The 23,534-nt window shown below is 40.1% G+C and overlaps 1 protein-coding gene across 1 annotated transcript in view; it reads right to left on the bottom strand.

Annotated features, from left to right (window-relative positions):
* Nucleotides 1-890: 890 nt before the first annotated feature.
* LOC128663638 (E3 ubiquitin-protein ligase DTX3L-like) overlaps nucleotides 891-23,534 on the bottom strand; it is a 112,372-nt gene continuing 89,728 nt past the window's right edge. The window contains exons 2-3 of the mRNA XM_053718066.1: nucleotides 4,597-4,805; nucleotides 891-1,276 (exon numbers count right to left, since the gene is read on the bottom strand). Of these exons, the coding sequence (XP_053574041.1) occupies nucleotides 1,207-1,276; nucleotides 4,597-4,805 (279 nt within the window). The 3' untranslated portion in view covers nucleotides 891-1,206. The remainder of the gene's footprint in view (nucleotides 1,277-4,596; nucleotides 4,806-23,534) is intronic.

Genomic DNA, 23,534 nt, shown 5'->3' with positions numbered 1-23,534 from the left:
CATATCCCTGAATTCTGTTTTTAGCTAGAAATATATCTAAGCTATTTTTAAATTTATCTAATGTATTGGCATTCCCTAATTCCTTAGGCAAAATGTTCCACAATTTGATTGCTCTTACCACTAAAAAACATTTACGTTGCTGGAGATTACATTTCCTTTAGCCTAAAATTGTGACCTTGTGTCACAAACAACTAGAATACACATATCTTCTGCCATCTCTGTATATGGGTCTTGAATTTATTTATATAAAGTAATCAAGTCACCTCTCAAGAGCCTTTTTTCTAGTTTAAACACTCTTAATTTGGCTAACCCCTCTTCATAGTTTAACCCCTTCCTGTCGGTACTTATTTGTTACATCAGAACAAGGTACCGATCTAAACAAATAAGTAAAAAATGTAAATCACGTAAACAATTACTAAACATACATTCGATTGCGTGATTTCAATAATGGGATTGGGTCTGGGGGAAGTGCCTATGATGCTAGGCACGCCCTCCAGTCTGCGATCCCAGTTAGGAAGCCGTATCTGCTTTAGTACAGCAGAACGGCTAGGACGTTCCTTGCCATCCTAACGGCCCTAAAGCTCAGTGCAGTTAGGACGGCATGGAACGTCCTAATGGCGGGAAGGGGTTAAATCCTCCTTTCCCCTTTTTAGTTTTGGGGTCCTTCTTGGTCCTCAGAACTGCGATACATACTCAAGGTCAGGTCTTACCAGGGATTTATACAACAACATAATTCATAATTATGCTTTCTTCCCTTGCATCAATGCATCTTTTAATACATGCTAGTATCTTATTAGCCTTAGAAGCCTCTGCCTTGCATTGTACTCTAATTTTTAGCTTGTTCTCTATAAGTACGCCGAAATCCTTTTTTCCCATTCAAAGAATGACAATTTTTTTTTAGGAAACTATTTTAATCTGTTATGTATAATTTAATTTGCTCACTTCAAAACAAAATTAAAAAAACAAGCAATTTAACATCACAAAATCAATTGATTTCCTCTTAAGTATTAAAGACATCCAACTGCTGCAAAGGAGTAAATTAAACACTTTATACAGTTGCTACCATTATATACATTCTATATTAAGGTTAAGTTATAGATATATAGATTTTATTCTGTAGAGCTTTAAATCAGGATTATACCAAAAATATGTTCATCCATGGATCCTGTACAGAAATATAGATTATAATGCTGGTTACGGTCATTTTTACTCAATTCCATACTGCTTTAACACCATTTTCAGGTTTTTCAAGTAGATGGAATCTGGGAACCCATTCCTAAGGAAACATAGGGAAAATTGTTACTTGTCTGATATTACTTGTGTAGAACATATATATATGTGAGACCGAGAGCAAGAGAGGAAGAGAGGGAGATATGATCCTTTTAAAATATATATAGACAGATAAATGTGGCACTATAACTTATGTTCAAAGTAATTTATTCTTGATATCTTTACTCATAACATAAGGTACATTTATATTAGTAAAAAACTCGTTAATTTAAATGATCATTGCATGTAAAGTAAGTGATCTGAAGAGAAAGATAGAAGGAAAGACGTAAGCAGTAGATTGGCATGAGAGATGGAAGTATTTTCCTTTTATGATAATTTAGGTCCAAAGGAAAACCGGCATTGGTAAAAACTTGAGCTTTATTCTTTGTAGTAAAACATAGCAACAGGCTTAAAAACAAGGCACAGACAAGGATAGACTAGTCTAACATGTTTCGGCCTTGGCTGGCCTTAATCAGCTGTGTGGCTTTATACCACTCCCTAGAACTTGATTGGCTGTCTGTGATTTAATGCTATTGTACTACTACCCTGAGTATCAGATAAAGCAATTTCCTATCAAGATGTTTACTAATTAAAGTGTGCTCATATAGCTCTATTAGACTTTGACCATATCCTGTCTATTATTGTACTCTATTCTCAATGTCATGCTTAACTTCAGTAACATTTGTTAGTGTAGAAATAGGTTAAGAATTAGAGGTATTTATATCGACTGTCATCGTTACTATACACATACCCTGCTGGTAATTGACAATAAAGTTACTGTGACTAAACTCAAATTTATGCCCAATTAATTCTTAGTTTTGTCTAACATTTAGATAACAATTTATACAGAATCAATGTGAGTAAAAAAACAAAGACAATAGTACCTATGTCAGTAAAGTTAAATGATTGGTAGATGTTTGATATTGCTGTTGTACCCAGTGTATATACATCTATATACATATTTCCTATCTGATTTGACAGATTACCAGCCTCATATTGCAATTTTAAGCATACTTGAAACTGCATTCATATATATGCATATATGTATATATACACATAGATACCCATACACCACTGTTAACAGCCTTAGAAGAACCCAATTTCAATTAGAAGTTCCTAAGTGTAATTCTTCATTACCAACTGTTCTAAACAGTATCAAACCATATCTAGACAGATATTTATGCTCATACATATGTGATTATTAAGTTTAATTTGAATACTCTTGTAATAATTTGGGGAGAGATGGGATTTGTTTTATTATACTTTAGCATCTTCAAATAGGGGAACAGATTATTGCCAGTAATTGATCAAATCTCCCTCAATGTTCATACCATTTGGACTGCGTGTATATAATTTGAAGATCCAAAAAGCCTCCTTTTTATATAGCTCCATAATCCTACTTCCTCCCCTTGGTTTATTCTTAATCAAATCTATAATCATCCAAGTGAATGTCTTGACGTTTCCGTCATGCTCATAAATTAAATGTTTTGACGCTCCTGTCGCTGTCCTCCCTCTCTGAATATCATTAAGGTGTTCACGTATCTGCTCACGAGCCTCACGTGTCGTACACCCTACATACTGCTTTTCACAAGAGGTACAAGTTATAACATAGATTGCAAACTCTGAGCGAAAATTAGGTGTCAGATTGTAGCCACTTGTACGGAAGGCTTGCATTATTTGTTTTATCAGTGCTGTACATTAGCACAATTTGTTAACATTAACTGCACAGTTCAGAATTATTGTGTAGTAGCAGGAAACATAGCAAAAGGCCTGTTGTGCCTGAGTAGCTCTGCATACAGTCATTTACTAAGCGACATAAAAGCAGACACTGAGAAAATGGTGTCACTTTATTAAACTAATCAATCACATTAACACATTTTTGAATAGTGAACTAATTGTGGTATATAAGACTCTTGCACACTGACTATCAACTTTAAAAAGCTTGTATTGCAATATCAAGATAGCACAGTTTTAATGCATGAAACTAAAAATGTAATTTAAAATTTAAATAAATGTTTTAATATTTTACGTGTAAGCTAGGGGGCACTGATGATGAGTTTATGAAACCAAGGGGCAGTGGCTGGGAAAAGTTTGGGAACAATTTCTAACAATAGAAGAGTTCAATTCAACAAAATTAATGGAGGGGGGGGGGACACAATATTATAGTAACAGAAAATGAGAGAGAAAAGGTCAAAAAAGAAAAGGAAAAAGGAGAACTGGGGCTATAGGGATGACAGAGGAAAATGAAAGTGTATGCAGATGTATGGGACATGATTTTCACAGGGTGGATGTGTGGCCAGGAGCAGTGCCCTATGGTGATTTGAAGGGTACAGGAAGATATAGGGTGCAGATGAAGATAACTGCAAAGGTTGTTGGGGGCTGGAGGGTGCAATGCAGAAAGGAGTTAATTGCAGTAAGGAGGATAATGTGATGAAAAGGTTTTGTCAAATCAGTGGATTCCCCCGATATGTTGAGATGTCACTTGTACTGCACAGATGCAAGTGCTTTTTTATTGGTGTATTTTTTAATTGTGGGCGGAGATGGTCCTTACAGATGGTTACTATAGCTACAAGAGAAGGACTATTATATTTCCATACATACTGTGGGCTATATTGTGTCCTTTTACCATCTTGACGATTATCTTGCTTTGGTCTAGAAACTTAGTCACTAAGAAAATTATTCCCTAGAGGGGCATTAAGCAATTTTCTTTTATCATTTTCATGTCCATTTTTTCATTTCAAGTCACTTATTTTTCATACTAACCATAATTGTCTAATGCTTTAATTATGCTTTTTCAGATGCACTTTGCAAGCATTAATCAACTCCTTCATATACCAGTAATTGAGAAATATTTAACTCTGAAGAGCTACATTTGTAATGAATATAGACTACTGTCTAAACAAAACATTTTGTTCTAAACACAGTTTTGACATTCAGCTTTTATACTACTCAATAAGGCGGTTTTCACTCTTCTACTGCAGCTCTAGACCAGATTACCACAGTTCTGCTGAGAAGGTGTTAAATTATTCTGGGATTTGTGATATCTTGAAGAAAATGTTATAGTGACATCTGGATCCAAGAATAAAATCATGTTCCTTAAACTCTCTATCCACTACAGTCCAAACCCAACCAGAGTCAGTTGTCACAGATTGAAATTTCCCTATGTGCTGCCTCTTGTAAAGTGCTGACTGGGTCCTGTAGTCCCACCTGGTTCAATTATAGAGCTGACCCTGGGTGACGCCATCCCAGAGTCCAATACTATAAGGACTTATTAATATGTAATCACTTTATATAGAACTGCAGTCTATATCCAGTAAACTAACTTACTTTTGTCTTCCACCATTTAGGGAAGTCTTATGTGGGATGCAGTTCCATGTCACACAGTCCACTGGATCTTTTTCCTGGATTTTGAATGTAAGCCCATGCTTAAGAGCTTTTTCCAATGGAGACAAAAGGTTCCTCGCTTCAGGAATATCTGGAAGATAAGCTTCAAATCTGCCACCTTGGTATACGCTTCCCGGGTGAGGGTGACCAACCTAAGCCAAATTAGAGTCAGTTGGTTAAATTAATGATTGATTCATCAAATTAACTTACTCTTCTGCAATTTCTTACATGTGCAGGACTAATGGAAATTTCTAGCTGTGTGTGTACAGTAAAAACAGAATTTATATTTACCTGATAAATTCTCCTACGGTGTGTCCGGTCCACGGCTTCATCCTTACTTGTGGGATATTCTCTTCCCCTACAGGAAGTGGCAAAGAGAACACACAGCAGAGCTGTCCATATAGCTCCCCTTAGGCTCCGCCCCCCCAGTCATTCGACCGACGGTTAGGAGAAAAAGGAGAACCATAGGGTGCAGTGGTGACTGTAGTTTGGAAAAATAAATTTAAACCTGACTAAATGCCAGGGTGGGCCGTGGACCGGACACACCGTAGGAGAAAGGAATTTATCAGGTAAATATAAATTCTGTTTTCTCCTACATTGGTGTGTCCGGTCCACGGCTTCATCCTTACTTGTGGGAACCAATACCAAAGCTTTAGGACACGGATGAAGGGAGGGAACAAGTCAGGCAACCTAAACGGAAGGCACCACTGCTTGTAAAAACTTTCTCCCAAAAATAGCCTCTGAAGAAGCAAAAGTATCGAATTTGTAAAATTTGGTGAATGTATGCAGTGAAGACCAAGTCGCTGCCTTACAAATCTGTTCAACAGAAGCCTCATTCTTGAAAGCCCATGTGGAAGCCACAGCTCTGGTGGAATGAGCTGTAATTCGTTCAGGAGGCTGCTGCCCAGCAGTTTCAGAAGCCAATCTGATGATGCTCTTTAGCCAGAAGGAAAGAGAGGTAGCAGTCGCTTTTTGACCTCTCCTCTTACCAGAATAGACAAACAAGGATGGTGTCTGTCTGAAATCTTTAGTTCCTTGTAAATAGAACTTTAAAGCACGAACCACATCCAGATTGTGTAACAGTCGTTCCTTCTTAGAAACTGGATTAGGACACAGAGAAGGAACAATAATTTCCTGGTTAATATTCTTATTAGAAACAACTTTTGGAAGGAAACCAGGTTTAGTACGCAAAACAACCTTATCTGCATGGAACACCAGATAGGGTGAACTACACTGCAAAGCAGACAATTCAGACACTCTTCTAGCAGAAGAAATAGCAACCAAAAACAAAACTTTCCAAGATAGTAACTTAATATCTATGGAATGTAAAGGTTCAAACGGAACCCCCTGAAGAACTGAAAGAACTAAATTTAGGCTCCATGGAGGGGCCACAGGTCTGTAGACAGGCTTGATTCTGACTAAAGCCTGCTGCCAAACGCTTGTGTAACAAAACAGACAGGGCAGATATCTGTCCTTTTAAAGAACTAGCTGATAGACCTTTCTCCAATCCTTCTTGGAGAAAGGATAGTATCCTTGGAATCTTAATCTTACTCCATGCGTAATCCTTGGATTCACACCAGCAAAGATATTTCCGCCATATCTTATGGTAAATCTTCCTGGTGACAGGCTTTCTAGCCTGGATCAGAGTATCTATGACTGATTCCGAAAATCCACACTTCGCAAGAATCCAGCGTTCAATCTCCAAGCAGTCAGTTGCAGAGAAACTAGGTTTGGATGTTCGAATGGACCTTGAGTTAGAAGGTCCTGCCTCAAAGGTAGCTTCCATGGTGGAACCGATGACATATTCACCAGGTCTGCATACCAAGTCCTGGCCACGCAGGAGCTATCAGAATTACCGAAGCCTTCTCCTGTTTGATCCTGGCTACTAGCCGGGGGAGAAGAGGAAACGGTGGAAAGACATAAGCTAGATTGAATGACCAAGGCGCCACTAAGGCATCTACTAATGTCGCTTTGGGATCCCTGGACCTGGACCCGTAACGTGGAACTTTGGAGTTCTAACGTGACGCCATCAGATCCAAATCTGGAATGCCCCATAGTTGAGTTAACTGGGCAAAAACCTCCGGGTGAAGTTCCCACTCCCCCGGATGGAAAGTCTGACGACTCAGATAATCCGCTTCCCAGATGTCCACACCTGGGATGTGAATTGCTGATAGATGGCAGGAGTGATCCTCCGCCCATTTTATGATCTTGGATACCTCCCTCATCGCCAGGGAACTCCTTGTTCCCCCTTGATGATTGATGTACGCTACAGTCGTCATGTTGTCCGACTGAAATCTGATGAATTTGGCCTCCGCTAGTTGAGGCCACGCCTGGAGCGCATTGAATACCGCTCTCAATTCCAAAATGTTTATCGGGAGAAGAGATTCTTCCCGAGACCATAGACCCTGAGCTTTCAGGGACTCCCAGACCGCACCCCAGCCTAAGAGGCTGGCGTCGGTCGTGACAATGATCCACTTCGGTCTGCGGAAACTCGTTCCCTGAGACAGGTGATCCTGAGCCAACCACCAGAGGAGTGAGTCTCTGGTTTTCTGGTCCATTTGTATTTGGGGAGACAAATCTGCATAATCCCCATTCCATTGTTTGAGCATGCACAGTTGCAATGGTCTTAAATGAATTTGAGCAAAAGGAACCACGTCCATTGCCGCAACCATTAGTCCTATTACCTCCATGCACTGAGCTATGGAGGGTTCTGGAATGGAGTGAAGAACTCGGCAGGTGTTCAAAAGTTTTAACTTCCTGACCTCAGTCAGAAAAATTTTCATTTCTACCAAGTCTATTATTGTTCCCAGAAAGGGAACCCTTGTAAACGGGGACAGAGAACTCTTTTCTATGTTCACCTTCCACCCGTGAGACCTTAGAAAGGCTAGAACAATGTCCGTATGAGCCTTTGCCTTGTGAAAAGACGACCCTAGTATTAAAATGTCGTCTAGATAAGGTGCTACTGCAATGCCCCTTGGCCTTAGTACCGCTAGAAGGGACCCTAGCACCTTTGTGAAAATTCTGGGAGCAGTGGCCAATCCGAAGGGAAGAGCCACAAACTGGTAATGCTTGTCCAGAAAGGCGAACCTTAGAAACTGATGGTGATCTTTGTGGATAGGAATATGCAGGTACGCATCCTTTAAGTCCACAGTAGTCATATATTGACCCTCCTGGATCATTGGCAAGATTGTCCGAATGGTTTCCATTTTGAATGATGGAACTCTGAGGAACTTGTTTAGGATTTTTAAATCCAGAATTGGCCTGAAAGTTCCTTCCTTTTTGGGAACTACAAACAGGTTTGAGTAAAACCCCCTCCCTTGTTCTGGTATCGGAACTGGGTGTATCACTCCCATCTTTAAAAGGTCTTCTACGCAATGTAAGAATGTCTGTCTCTTTATCTGGTCTAAATATAAGCGAGACATGTGGAACCTTCCCTTTGGGGGAGAGTCTTTGAATTCTAGAAGGTACCCCTGAGAGACAATTTCTAGTGCCCAGGGGTCCGGAACATCTCTTGCCCAAGCCTGAGCAAAGAGAGAAAGTCTTCCCCCTACTAGATCCGGTCCCGGATCGGGGCTAATCTTTCATGCTGTCTTGGTAGCAGCAGCAGGCTTCTTGGCCTGTCTACCTTGTTCCAGCCTTGCAATGGTTTCCATGCTGGTTTGGGCTGGGATGCGTTACCCTCCTGCTTAGTGGCTGAAGAGGTAGCAGCTGGTCCGTTCCTGAAATTGCGAAAGGAACGAAAATTAGACTTGTTTTTAGCCTTGAAAGGCCTATCTTGTGGGAGGGCATGGCCCTTTCCCCCAGTGATATCCGAAAAAATTTCTTTCAACTCTGGCCCGAATAGGGTCTTACCCTTGAAAGGAATGTTAAGCAATTTTGTTTTGGACGACACATCCGCCGACCAAGATTTTAGCCAAAGCGCTCTGCGCGCCATGATTGCAAAACTTGAATTTTTCGCCACCAATTTATCTAACTGAAAAGCGGCATCTGTAATGAAGGCATTAGCCAACTTCAGAGTGTGAATTCTGTCCATGACTTCATCATAAGAAGTCTCCTTCTGGAGCGAGTTTTCTAATTCCTCAAACCAAAAAGACGCTGCCGTGGTTACAGGAATAATGCGAGAAATTGGTTGAAGAAGAAAACCTTGATGAACAAAAATTTTCTTAAGCAAACCTAATTTTTTATCCATAGGATCTTTGAAAGCACAACTATCTTCTATTGGTATAGTCGTGCGTTTAGCTAGTGTTGAAACTGCTCCCTCTACCTTAGGGACCGTCTGCCACGCGTCCTTTCTGGGGTCAACAATGGGGAACATTTTCTTAAATATAGGGGGGGGGACAAAAGGTACACCTGGTCTCTCCCATTCCCTAGTCACTATATCCGCCACCCTCTTGGATATCGGAAACGCATCAGTGTGTACTGGGACCTCTAAGAATTTGTCCATTTTACACAATTTTTCTGGAACCACCAAAGGTTCACAATCATCAAATGTAGCTAGGACCTCCTTAAGTAGGGTGCGGAGGTGTTCTAGCTTAAATTTAAATGCTATGGTATCAGGCTCTGCCTGCTGAGAAACTTTTCCTGTGTCAGAAATTTCTCCCTCAGACAGGTCCTCCCTCACCGCCAAATCAGATTGATGTGAGGGCACTACAAATAAATTATCCTCTGCGTCTGCTTGCTCATTCTCTGTATTTAAAACTGAGCAATCACGCTTCCTAATAAAGGCTGGCAGTTTAGATAAAAATGCTGAAAGAGAGTTATCCATTACTGTCGCTAACTGTTGCATGGTAATCATCATTGGTGCGCTAGATGTACTGGGCAACGCTGGCGCTGGCATAGCTGGTATTGACACAGAAGGAGAGGATAGCGAGCTATCTTCACTACCTTCAGCTAAAGATTCATCTTGGGCTATATCTTTAAGTGTGATTGAATGGTCCTTAAGCTGCTTGGACACTATGGCACACTTCACACATAAATTTAATGGGGGAACCACCTTGGACTTTGAACATACAGAACATAGGCTATCTGAAGGATCAGACATGTTTGACAAACCTTAACAGAACTTCAATGCAATAAAAATAATTTTTTACAAAAACGTTACTGTCTCTTTAAATAATAAAAGTGCACACTTTATTACTGAAACATCAAAAAACCATTAAATACACATCCGATTTTAATGAAATTTTCACCACAGTGTCTTAATGCTTTGAAAAGATTGCACACAAATTTTCAGACCAATTAACCCCTCAGTGCCCAAACCGGAGCTAATAACAGTTATTAACCGGTTAACACAGTACAGTCCCCTGCCACAGCTTCCACTGTAGCCTTTACATTCCTTAGGGATAAATTTGGTAGCAAATAAACCTGTCTGGAGTCCTTTTCTGAGCCTCTGGACTCCCCACGTGAAGCTGCATGAACTGCCTAGTCAAAAAATGCTGCGCAATTGAGGCGCGAAATTGAGGCTTCCTTCCTCTTCATTCCAGAGTGGAGGGGCCTTTCTGACTAGAATAGGTGTCTAACCAAGTGCCAGGCGCAAATTAAACCCCAAAAGTTTTTTAAGTTTAAAAAAAACACCTTATTTATAGCCAAAAATGTGCTAAAAAGCAATCGATTAAGCCCACAATTAGTGTCAACCAGCATAGAGCCCTTAATATAAGCCATCTATTTATACTGTGTAAGAAAAATGGCTTACCTATCCCAGAGGGATTTTCTGACAGTCTTCTAGCATTACATGGTCTTGTTAGAAAAATGACTGATCATACCTGAAGCAGATAAGCCTGCAAACTGTTCCCCCCAACTGATGTTCTCTGGTTTCAACAGTCCTGCGTGGGAACAGCAATGGATTTTAGTTACTGGTGCTAAAATCATATTCCTCTTAGCAGAAATCTTCATCACTTTCTGCTGCAGAGTAAATAGTACAAGCCAGCACTATTTTAAAATAACAAACTCTTGATAGAAGAAATAAAAACTACAACTAAACACCACATACTCTTCACCACCTCCGTGGAGGTGCTACTAGTTAGAGCGGCAAAGAGAATGACTGGGGGGGGCGGAGCCTAAGGGGAGCTATATGGACAGCTCTGCTGTGTGTTCTCTTTGCCACTTCCTGTAGGGGAAGAGAATATCCCACAAGTAAGGATGAAGCCGTGTACCGGACACACCAATGTAGGAGAAACTGGGTTCACCTTAATCTGTTTACAATGACTTATTATACCAAAAGAAGAGTATAAAATGTATGAGATATTGCTTCTTTAGGTTTATTTTTGTATATACAATAGCTGTTTTTGTTATTTGAAACCGCAACCCATTAAGAGCCAACTTCAAAGATATTGGTTTATTGACCCTGTTTGTGCGCAACAGAAGTAGTGCAAATTAGAAGTTGAAAGTAAACGCATTTATGTGTGCGCAATTGAATTTAAACGCGTGTCGGGTTAGCTCTAGTTAACTGTTATGCTCGAATAAAATGTTGCACAAAAAACAAAGTACATTTAAAAGTACAGTTACACTCATAATAACACTATCTTGTAAAAAATTGCAGTAAAAAGTTATAAGGGCTCAAAGATATCAGGTTAGAAAAAAAAAAAAGGACTGCAAAGGGCTTTAACATAGAGATACATAAATACACGTCTAAATATGTATGTGTGTACATATGTATTTATATGTTTATTTACAGGAATTTATACACATATAAACACATAAATACATATGTATACATATATAGACATATATATAAGTGCACTGCAGCACTTTGCAGTTAAGTAGGTGAAAATATTTTTATGCAATATTCATATATAATAAAGTTTTTGTACTGTAAATATTTCAAATTCCAATGGTCTTTACGTAGGGGAATATATTCCTATATTTATTTTTATATATATATATATATATATATATATATATATATATATATATATATATATATATATATATATATATATATATATATATATATATATATATACACACAGAGAGAGAGAGGCAAAAGAAGGAGTGCACTCACCAGGACTTTTTCGTGGGTTTAGCCCTTTCCTCAGACATACAAAAACCAAATTTGTAGTAGTAGAAGAAGTGCTTGTCTTCTTCTTTGCATCTATATATACAGTATATATATATATATATATATATATATATATATATATATATATATATATATATATATATATATATATATATATATATATATATATATACACACAGGTAGCCCTCAGTTTACGCTGGGGTTAGGTTCCAGAAGGAATGGTTGTAAATCAAAACCGTTGTAAATTGAAACCCAGTTTATAATGTAAGTCAATGGGAAGTGAGGGAGATAGGTTCCAGGCCCCTCTCAAAATTGTCATAAGTAACACCTAATACATTTTTTTTAAAGCTTTGAACAGCATTATAAACCTAATAAAATAATCACACAACACAAAATATATAATTAAACTAAGTTAAATGAACAAAAACATTTGCTAAACAGCATTATAAACCTAATAAAATAATCACACAACACAGACTTCACTTGCATTTTTCTGCAAACAGTTCTTTCTATGCATTCCAATCTGGACTGAGTTATAGACAGGAAGATCTTGTTCCTTTGAAATCTGCTCGATAGCTCAGGTGTGGTTAAACTGATTAATTTCAGCTTGCTTGGCTTTGCTGCAACACAAGCAGACAGCTCCACCTACTGGCTATTTTAATAAATACACTGCTTCTCAATGCTTTTCAATAGCAGTCACATGACTGGAAAAAAACAGAATTTATGTTTACCTGATAAATTACTTTCTCCAACGGTGTGTCCGGTCCACGGCGTCATCCTTACTTGTGGGATATTCTCCTCCCCAACAGGAAATGGCAAAGAGCCCAGCAAAGCTGGTCACATGATCCCTCCTAGGCTCCGCCTTCCCCAGTCATTCGACCGACGTAAAGGAGGAATATTTGCATAGGAGAAATCATATGATACCGTGGTGACTGTAGTTAAAGAAAATAAATTATCAGACCTGATTAAAAAACCAGGGCGGGCCGTGGACCGGACACACCGTTGGAGAAAGTAATTTATCAGGTAAACATAAATTCTGTTTTCTCCAACATAGGTGTGTCCGGTCCACGGCGTCATCCTTACTTGTGGGAACCAATACCAAAGCTTTAGGACACGGATGAAGGGAGGGAGCAAATCAGGTCACCTAGATGGAAGGCACCACGGCTTGCAAAACCTTTCTCCCAAAAATAGCCTCAGAAGAAGCAAAAGTATCAAATTTGTAAAATTTAGTAAAAGTGTGCAGTGAAGACCAAGTCGCTGCCTTAAATATCTGATCAACAGAAGCCTCGTTCTTGAAGGCCCATGTGGAAGCCACAGCCCTAGTAGAATGAGCTGTGATTCTTTCAGGAGGCTGCCGTCCGGCAGTCTCGTAAGCCAATCTGATGATGCTTTTAATCCAAAAAGAGAGAGAGGTAGAAGTTGCTTTTTGACCTCTCCTTTTACCAGAATAAACAACAAACAAAGAAGATGTTTGTCTAAAATCCTTTGTAGCATCTAAATAGAATTTTAGAGCACGAACTACATCCAAATTGTGCAACAAACGTTCCTTCTTTGAAACTGGATTCGGACACAAAGAAGGCACAACTATCTCCTGGTTAATGTTTTTGTTAGAAACAACTTTCGGAAGAAAACCAGGTTTAGTACGTAAAACCACCTTATCTGCATGGAACACCAGATAAGGAGGAGAACACTGCAGAGCAGATAATTCTGAAACTCTTCTAGCAGAAGAAATTGCAACCAAAAACAAAACTTTCCAAGATAATAACTTAATATCAACGGAATGTAAGGGTTCAAACGGAACCCCCTGAAGAACTGAAAGAACTAAATTGAGACTCCAAGGAGGAGTCAAATGTTTGTAAACAGGCTTGATTCTAACCAGAGCCTGAACAAAGGCTTGAACATCTGGCACAGCTGCCAGCTTTTTGTGAAGTAACACAGACAAGGCAGAAATATGTCCCTTCAAAGAACTTGCAGATAATCCTTTCTCCAAACCTTCTTGAAGAAAGGATAGAATCTTAGGAATTTTTACCTTGTCCCAAGGGAATCCTTTAGATTCACACCAACAGATATATTTTTTCCATATTTTGTGGTAGATTTTTCTAGTTACAGGCTTTCTGGCCTGAACAAGAGTATCAATGACAGAATCTGAGAACCCTCGCTTTGATAAGATCAAGCGTTCAATCTCCAAGCAGTCAGTTGGAGTGAGACCAGATTCGGATGTTCGAACGGACCTTGAACAAGAAGGTCTCGTCTCAAAGGTAGCTTCCATGGTGGAGCCGATGACATATTCACCAGGTCTGCATACCAAGTCCTGCGTGGCCACGCAGGAGCTATCAAGATCACCGATGCCCTCTCCTGATTGATCCTGGCTACCAGCCTGGGGATGAGAGGAAACGGCGGGAATACATAAGCTAGTTTGAAGGTCTAAGGTGCTACTAGTGCATCTACTAGAGTCGCCTTGGGATCCCTGGATCTGGACCCGTAGCAAGGAACCTTGAAGTTCTGACGAGAGGCCATCAGATCCATGTCTGGAATGCCCCACAATTGAGTTATTTGGGCAAAGATTTCCGGATGGAGTTCCCACTCCCCCGGATGAAATGTCTGACGATTCAGAAAATCCGCTTCCCAATTTTCCACTCCTGGGATGTGGATTGCAGACAAGTGGCAGGAGTGAGTCTCCGCCCATTGAATGATTTTGGTCACTTCTTCCATCGCCAGGGAACTCCTTGTTCCCCCCTGATGGTTGATGTACGCAACAGTCGTCATGTTGTCTGATTGAAACCGTATGAACTTGGCCTTTGCTAGCTGAGGCCAAGCCTTGAGAGCATTGAATATCGCTCTCAGTTCCAGAATATTTATCGGGAGAAGAGATTCTTCCCGAGACCAAAGACCCTGAGCTTTCAGGGGTCCCCAGACCGCGCCCCAGCCCACCAGACTGGCGTCGGTCGTGACAATGACCCACTCTGGTCTGCGGAAGCTCATCCCCTGTGACAGGTTGTCCAGGGACAGCCACCAACGGAGTGAATCTCTGGTCCTCTGATCTACTTGTATCGTCGGAGACAAGTCTGTATAGTCCCCATTCCACTGACTGAGCATGCACAGTTGTAATGGTCTTAGATGAATTCGCGCAAAAGGAACTATGTCCATTGCCGCTACCATCAAACCTATTACTTCCATGCACTGCGCTATGGAAGGAAGAGGAACAGAATGAAGTATTTGACAAGAGTTTAGAAGTTTTGATTTTCTGGCCTCTGTCAGAAAAATCCTCATTTCTAAGGAGTCTATTATTGTTCCCAAGAAGGGAACCCTTGTTGACGGAGATAGCGAACTTTTTTCTACGTTCACTTTCCACCCGTGAGATCTGAGAAAGGCCAGGACAATGTCCGTGTGAGCCTTTGCTTGAGGAAGGGACGACGCTTGAATCAGAATGTCGTCCAAGTAAGGTACTACTGCAATGCCCCTTGGTCTTAGCACCGCTAGAAGGGACCCTAGTACCTTTGTGAAAATTCTTGGAGCAGTGGCTAATCCGAACGGAAGTGCCACAAACTGGTAATGCTTGTCCAGGAATGCGAACCTTAGGAACCGATGATGTTCCTTGTGGATAGGAATATGTAGATACGCATCCTTTAAATCCACCGTGGTCATGAATTGACCTTCCTGGATGGAAGGAAGAATTGTTCGAATGGTTTCCATTTTGAACGATGGAACCTTGAGAAACTTGTTTAGGATCTTGAGATCTAAGATTGGTCTGAATGTTCCCTCTTTTTTGGGAACTACGAACAGATTGGAGTAGAACCCCATCCCTTGTTCTCCTAATGGAACAGGATGAATCACTCCCATTTTTAACAGGTCTTCTACACAATGTAAGAATGCCTGTTTTTTTATGAGGTCTGAAGACAATTGAGACCTGTGGAACCTCCCCCTTGGGGGAAGCCCCTTGAATTCCAGAAGATAACCTTGGGAGACTATTTCTAGTGCCCAAGGATCCAGAACATCTCTTGCCCAAGCCTGAGCGAAGAGAGAGAGTCTGCCCCCCACCAGATCCGGTCCCGGATCGGGGGCCAACATCTCATGCTGTCTTGGTAGCAGTGGCAGGTTTCTTGGCCTGCTTTCCTTTGTTCCAGCCTTGCATTGGCCTCCAGGCTGGCTTGGCTTGAGAAGTATTACCCTCTTGCTTAGAGGACGTAGCACTTGGGGCTGGTCCGTTTCTGCGAAAGGGACGAAAATTAGGTTTATTTTTGGCTTTGAAAGACCTATCCTGAGGAAGGGCGTGGCCCTTGCCCCCAGTGATATCAGAGATAATCTCTTTCAAGTCAGGGCCAAACAGCGTTTTCCCCTTGAAAGGAATGTTAAGCAATTTGTTCTTGGAAGACGCATCCGCTGACCAAGATTTTAGCCAAAGCGCTCTGCGCGCCACAATAGCAAAACCAGAATTTTTCGCCGCTAACCTAGCCAATTGCAAAGTGGCGTCTAGGGTGAAAGAATTAGCCAATTTGAGAGCATGAATTCTGTCCATAATCTCCTCATAAGAAGAATTATTATTGAGCGCCTTTTCTAGTTCATCGAACCAGAAACACGCTGCTGTAGTGACAGGAACAATGCATGAAATTGGTTGTAGAAGGTAACCTTGCTGAACAAACATCTTTTTAAGCAAACCCTCTAATTTTTTATCCATAGGATCTTTGAAAGCACAACTATCTTCTATGGGTATAGTGGTGCGTTTGTTTAGAGTAGAAACCGCCCCCTCGATCTTGGGGACTGTCTGCCATAAGTCCTTTCTGGGGTCGACCATAGGAAACAATTTCTTAAATATGGGGGGAGGGACTAAAGGTATACCGGGCCTTTCCCATTCTTTATTTACAATGTCCGCCACCCGCTTGGGTATAGGAAAAGCTTCGGGGGGCCCCGGGACCTCTAGGAACTTGTCCATTTTACATAATTTCTCTGGAATGACCAAATTCTCACAATCATCCAGAGTAGATAACACCTCCTTAAGCAGAGCGCGGAGATGTTCCAATTTAAATTTAAATGTAATCACATCAGGTTCAGCTTGTTGAGAAATTTTCCCTGAATCTGAAATTTCTCCCTCAGACAAAACCTCCCTGGCCCCCTCAGACTGGTGTAGGGGCACTTCAGAACCAATATCATCAGCGTCCTCATGCTCTTCAGTATTTTCTAAAACAGAGCAGTCGCGCTTTCGCTGATAAGTGGGCATTTTGGCTAAAATGTTTTTGATAGAATTATCCATTACAGCCGTTAATTGTTGCATAGTAAGGAGTATTGGCGCACTAGATGTACTAGGGGCCTCCTGTGTGGGCAAGACTGGTGTAGACGAAGGAGGGGATGATGCAGTACCATGCTTACTCCCCTCACTTGAGGAATCATCTTGGGCATCATTTTCTCTAAATTTTGTGTCACATAAATCACATCTATTTAAATGAGAAGGAACCTTGGCTTCCCCACATACAGAACACAGTCTATCTGGTAGTTCAGACATGTTAAACAGGCATAAACTTGATAACAAAGTACAAAAAACGTTTTAAAATAAAACCGTTACTGTCACTTTAAATTTTAAACTGAACACACTTTATTACTGCATATGTGAAAAAGTATGAAGGAATTGTTCAAAATTCACCAAAATTTCACCACAGTGTCTTAAAGCCTTAAAAGTATTGCACACCAAATTTGGAAGCTTTAACCCCTAAAATAACGGAACCGGAGCCGTTTTTATATTTAACCCCTTTACAGTCCCTGGTATCTGCTTTGCTGAGACCCAACCAAGCCCAAAGGGGAATACGATACCAAATGACGCCTTCAGAAAGTCTTTTCTATGTATCAGAGCTCCTCACACATGCATCTGCATGTCATGCTTCCCAAAAACAAGTGCGCAATAGAGGCGCGAAAATGAGACTCTGCCTATGATTAGGGAAAGCCCCTAGAGAATAAGGTGTCCAATACAGTGCCTGCCGGTTATTTTACATAGTTCCCAAGATTAAAATAATTCCTCAAGGCTATGGAGTATAAAATATGCTTATATATAAATCGTTTTAGCCCAGAAAATGTCTACAGTCTTAAAAGCCCTTGTGAAGCCCTTTTTTCTCTTCATGTAATAAAAATGGCTTACCGGATCCCATAGGGAAAATGACAGCTTCCAGCATTACATCGTCTTGTTAGAAATGTGTCATACCTCAAACAGCAAAAGTCTGCTCCCTGTTTCCCCCAACTGAAGTTAATTCCTCTCAACAGTCCTGTGTGGAAACAGCCATCGATTTTAGTAACGGTTGCTAAAATCATTTTCCTCTTACAAACAGAAATCTTCATCTCTTTTCTGTTTCAGAGTAAATAGTACATACCAGCACTATTTTAAAATAACAAACTCTTGATTGAATAATAAAAACTACAGTTAAACACTAAAAAACTCTAAGCCATCTCCGTGGAGATGTTGCCTGTACAACGGCAAAGAGAATGACTGGGGAAGGCGGAGCCTAGGAGGGATCATGTGACCAGCTTTGCTGGGCTCTTTGCCATTTCCTGTTGGGGAGGAGAATATCCCACAAGTAAGGATGACGCCGTGGACCGGACACACCTATGTTGGAGAAAAGGTTGTTATTCTGAAACGGTGTAAATTGAACCGTTGTAAAACGAGGGGGAGAGAGAGAGAGAGAGAGAGAGAGAGAGGGGGAGAGAGAGAGGAGAGGAGAGGGAGGAGAGAGAGAGAGAGGAGAGAGGGGAGAGAGAGAGAGAGAGAGAGAGAGAGAGAGAGAGAGAGAGAGAGAGAGAGAAAGGGGAGAGAGAGAGAGGGGGAGAGAGAGAGAGATATATATTGGGGCATATTTATGATTGTGCAAGCGGACATGATCCAATATAGCGGATCATGTCCGCTGCACATTGATAAATGCTGACAGCATACGCTCTCTGCATTTATCATTGCACCAGCAGTTCTTGTGAACTGCTGGTGCAATACCGTCCCCTGCAGATTCGCGACCACTAGCAGGGGGTGTCAATCAACCCGATCGTATTCGATCGGGTTGATTTCTGTCCGCCGCCTCAGAGCAGGCGGACAGGTTATGGAACAGCGGTCTTTAGACCACGGCTTCATAACTTGTTTCCAGCGAGTCTGAAGGCTCGCCGGAAACACGGGGCATCAAGCTCCATATGGAGCTTGATAAATATGCCCCATTGTAGCTTCGGCTTTTTGTGTGCCTGGAGTTAGCCCACGAGGGAAAACATTTTACTTTCAACTTGTAATACGTGCGGTATTGGACACTAGCAAAACAACAAAGTCAAGTGCAGTTAGCTGGTGAGCAGAAGCAATAAATAGTCTAGCCCTTATACTTTTATTTTGTTAGCAAAATTTACAATGTTTTGAAAATCAAGATAATTTCAAGAATACATATCTTGAAAAAGCCTGGTGGAATGATAAGATACTTGTTCCACGCCTTGTTATATGAGATTGTATTCTGATCTAGCCAATCACTGGGTAGAATGGAGCCTGCATTTTAAAGCTAAGGCAGGCAAAATAAACAATAAATTTATATTGCATTGTTTTATTTACAAACAACTAGATTACAATTAGCTAATAGAATGAGAGTTGCTTAAATCCTATTGGCTGATTTGAACAGCCAATAGGATTTTAGCAGCCCTAATTCCTATTGGCTGATACAAATTTTTCAGCCAATAGGAATGCAAGGGACGCCATCTTGAATCGCGTCCCTTGCATTGAATATTCAGTGTACAGAGGTGACCGTATGAAGAGGGTGCTCCGCGCCGGATGTCTTCAGGATGGACCAGCGCCGGCTGGATGAAGATAGAAGAGGCCGCCTGGATGAAGACTTCTTGCTGCATGGATGATGACTTCCCCGGCTGGATGAAGATCCTTCAAGCGGGACTTCAACAACTATAAGTGGATCGTCGGGGGTTAGTGTTAGGTTTTTATAAGGTTTTTTATTTTAGGGTGGGTTTTTTTTTAATCGGTATTAGAATAGGAATAATTTATTTATTTTTGATAATTTGTTTGTTATTTTGTGTAATGTATTTTTTTAGGGGTGTTTTTTTTTTTAGCAAAAGTGTTGTTTAACTTAGGGCAATGCCCTACAAAAAGCCCTTTTAAGGGCCCCCCAAAAGTCCCTTTTAAGGGCCCCTGGTAGTTTGGGGGGTGGGGGTTTGTATAGTGTTAGGGGGTGTTTGTATTCTTTTTTTGCAGCAAAAGAGCTGTTTAACTCAGGGCAAAGCCCTACAAAAAGCCCTTTTAAGGGCCCCCAAAAGGCCCTTTTAAGGGCCATTGGTAGTTTATTTTAGAGTAGGGTTTTTTTATTTTGGTGTCTTTTTTTTAAAGGTATTAGAATAGGATTAATCTTTATTTTTTTGGATAATTTAATTTAATTTTTTTTTAATGATTTTTTTTTTGTAATGGAAGTTTTTTTTTTTTTGTAATGGTAGGTTTTTTTTATTTTTTGTAATGGTAAGTTTTAGTGTAAGGCAGGTTAGGTTTTATTTCACAGGTAAGTTTGTATTTATTTTAACTAGGTAGTTAGTAAACAGTTAATAACTATTTACTAAGTAGTCTACCTAGTTAAAATAAATACAAACTTACCTGTGAAAAATAAAACCTAACGGCTAGATTACGAGTCTTGCGTTACGAGTAAAAAAGCAGCGTTAAGCCTCATAACGCTGCTTTTTTACTACCGCTGCTATTATGAGTCTTGTAGGTACAGCTGTCCTGCACACTTTTCTTGCCTTACCGCAAATCAAATTATGCAATTTGCGTATAGTCTTTTTTCAATGGGACTTCCATTGCGCCGGTGTTACAAGCTTTTTTTTTTAGGCCAAAAAGTGAGCGGCACAGCCTATCCCGCAAGATTCGTAACACATTCTAAAGTCAGTAGTTATGAGTTTTACATTACAAAGCTGTAGCATAAAACTCATAACTAAAGTGCTAAAAAGTACACTAACACCCAACTAAATACTTACCTGTAAAATAAACCCTAAGCTAGCTTTAATATAACTAATAGTTACATTGTATCTAGCTTAGGGTTTATTTTTATTTTACAGGCAACTTTGTATTTATTTTAACTAGGTAGAATAGTTACTAAATAGTTATTAACTATTTACTAACTACCTAGCTAAAATAAATACAAATTTACCTGTAAAACCTAACCTAAGTTACACTAGCACCTAACACTACACTACAATTAAATAAATTACCTAAATTAAATACAATTAAATAAATTAAATACAATTACCTAAATTACAAAAAACAAACAAACACTAAATTACACAAAATAAAAATAAAAATTACAAGATATTTAAACTAATTACACCTAATCTAATAGCCCTATCAAAATGTAAAAGGGCCCCCCCCCAAAATAACCCCCCCCCTAGCCTAAACTAAACTACTAATAGCCCTTAAATTGGCCTTTTGCGGAGCATTGCCCCAAAGAAATCAGCTCTTTTACCTGAAAAAAAATACAAACAACCCCCCAACAGTAAAACCCACCACCCACACAACCAACCCCCCAAATAAAACCCTAACTAAAAAAACCTTAGCTCCCTATTGCCCTGAAAAGGGCATTTGGATGGGCATTGCCCTTAAAAGGGCATTTAGCTCTATTGCAGCCCAAAGCACTAACCTAAAAATAAAACCCACCTAATAAACCCTTAAAAAAACCTAACCCCCTGAAGATCCACTTACAGTTTTGAAGATCCGACATCCATCCTCAACGAAGCCGGGAGAAGTCCTCATCGAAGCGGCAAGAAGTACTCAACGAAGCCGGGAGAAGTCTTCATCCAAGCTGGGAGAAGTGGTCCTCCAGACGGGCAGAAGTCTTCATCCAGACGGCATCTTCTATCTTCATCCATCCAGCGCGGAGTGGGTCCATCTTCAAGACATCTGTCGCAGAGCATCCTCTTCGAACGAAGCCTTCTTCCTGAATGAAGGTTCCTTTAAATGACGTCATCCAAGATGGCGTCCCTTAGACTCTGATTGGCTGGTAGAATTCTATCAGCCAATTGGAATTAAGGTTGAAAAAATCCTATTGGCTGATGCAATCAGCCAATAGGATTGAACTTCAATCCTATTGGCTGATCCAATCAGCCAATAGGATTGAGCTTGCATTCTATTGGCTGTTCCAATCGGCCTATAGAATGCAAGCTCAATCCTATTGGATCAGGATTTTTTCAACCTTAATTACGTTTGGCTGATAGAATTCTATCAGTCAATTGGAATCTAAGGGATGCCATCTTAGATGACGTCATTTAAAGGAACCTTCATTCGGGAAGAAGACTTCGTTCGAAGAGGATGCTCCGCGCCGGATGTCTTGAAGATGGACCCGCTCCGTGCCGGATGGATGAAGATAGAAGATGCCGTCTGGATGAAGACTTCTGCCCGTCTGGAGGACCACTTATCCCGGCTTGAAGACTTCTCCCGGCTTCGTTGAGGACTTCTTGCCGCTTCGATGAGGACTTCTCCCGGCTTCGTTGAGGATGGATGTCGGATCTTCAAAACTGTAAGTGGATCTTCAGGGGGTTAGTGTTAGGTTTTTTTAAGGGTTTATTGGGTGGGTTTTATTTTTAGGATAGGGCTTTGGGCTGCAATAGAGCTAAATGCCCTTTTAAGGGCAATGCACATCCAAATGCCCTTTTCAGGGCAATGGGGAGCTTAGTTTTTTTTAGTTAGGGTTTTATTTGGGGGGTTGGTTGTGTGGGAGGTGGTTTTTTACTGTTGGGGGGGTTGTTTGTATTTTTTTTTCAGGTAAAAGAGCTGATTTCTTTGGGGCAATGCCCCGCAAAAGGCTAGATATTCTATATTATTAATGTTAGCCCAACTAATTACTACCTTCTAACTTAAAATCCTGGCCTGATTATTTTAATATTATTTTCTCTAAAAATGTTTTGCACTTGAATTTTTTAAATCTCTAAAGGGACAAGAAAATTTAAATTTTTCTTTCATGATTCAGATAGAGAATACAATTTTAGAAACAACTTTCCATTGTATTTATTTGATCAAATTTGCTTAATTCTCTAGGTATCCTTTTTTTTAAGTAGCAGCAATGCATTACTAAAAATTAGCTGAATACATATGACAATGACAAGAGGCATATATGTACAGCCACCAATCAGCAGCACCTAAACCTACAAAGGTATGCTTTCCAACAAAGGATACTAAACGAACAAAGTAAATTAGATAATAAAAGTAAACTGAAAAGTTGTTTAAAAATATAATTTATGCTTATCTGATAAATTAATTTATTTTATAGTGGTTAGAGTCCATGATCCATTACTCCTGGGACTCACACTCCTGGCTTCCAGGAGGAGGCAAAGACTCCCCCCCCCCCCCCCACGTTACAGGAAAATAATCTGACCTATACCCAAGCAAGAAAAAGAAGAAAAGTAGGAAAATAAATAAGAGCCACAAAAAAGGAGTGGGGGAAAACAGAGGTGCATAATAGAACTGCCACCAGAAAGAAAAATAATCAAAAAATATTCATAAATAATGGGTGAAGTCTCATGGACTCTCACCACCATGAAAGAAAGAAATGTATCTGGTGAGCATAAATTATATTTTCTTTCATACAGGTGGTTAGAGTTCACAATTGATTACTCCTGGGAAACTAATACCCAAGCTGTGGAGTCCATGAGTAATTTGTATTAGGCAAGTCTAGCAGGGCTGGGGTAAGTCTACATTGGATTTATAAGTGACAAGAATAATTGCATGATGTATAGATAATTCTATTTTATATATATATATATATATATATATATATATATATATATATATATATATATATATATATATATATATAACAGATTATGTAGCTTTTTTAATGCTAAAAATACATACACTATAAAATCTAATGACCAGAAA

This window comes from Bombina bombina, chromosome 1 (assembly GCF_027579735.1).
Source record: "Bombina bombina isolate aBomBom1 chromosome 1, aBomBom1.pri, whole genome shotgun sequence".
NCBI lineage: Eukaryota > Metazoa > Chordata > Amphibia > Anura > Bombinatoridae > Bombina > Bombina bombina.
This window is presented reverse-complemented; position numbering and strand designations above follow the sequence as displayed.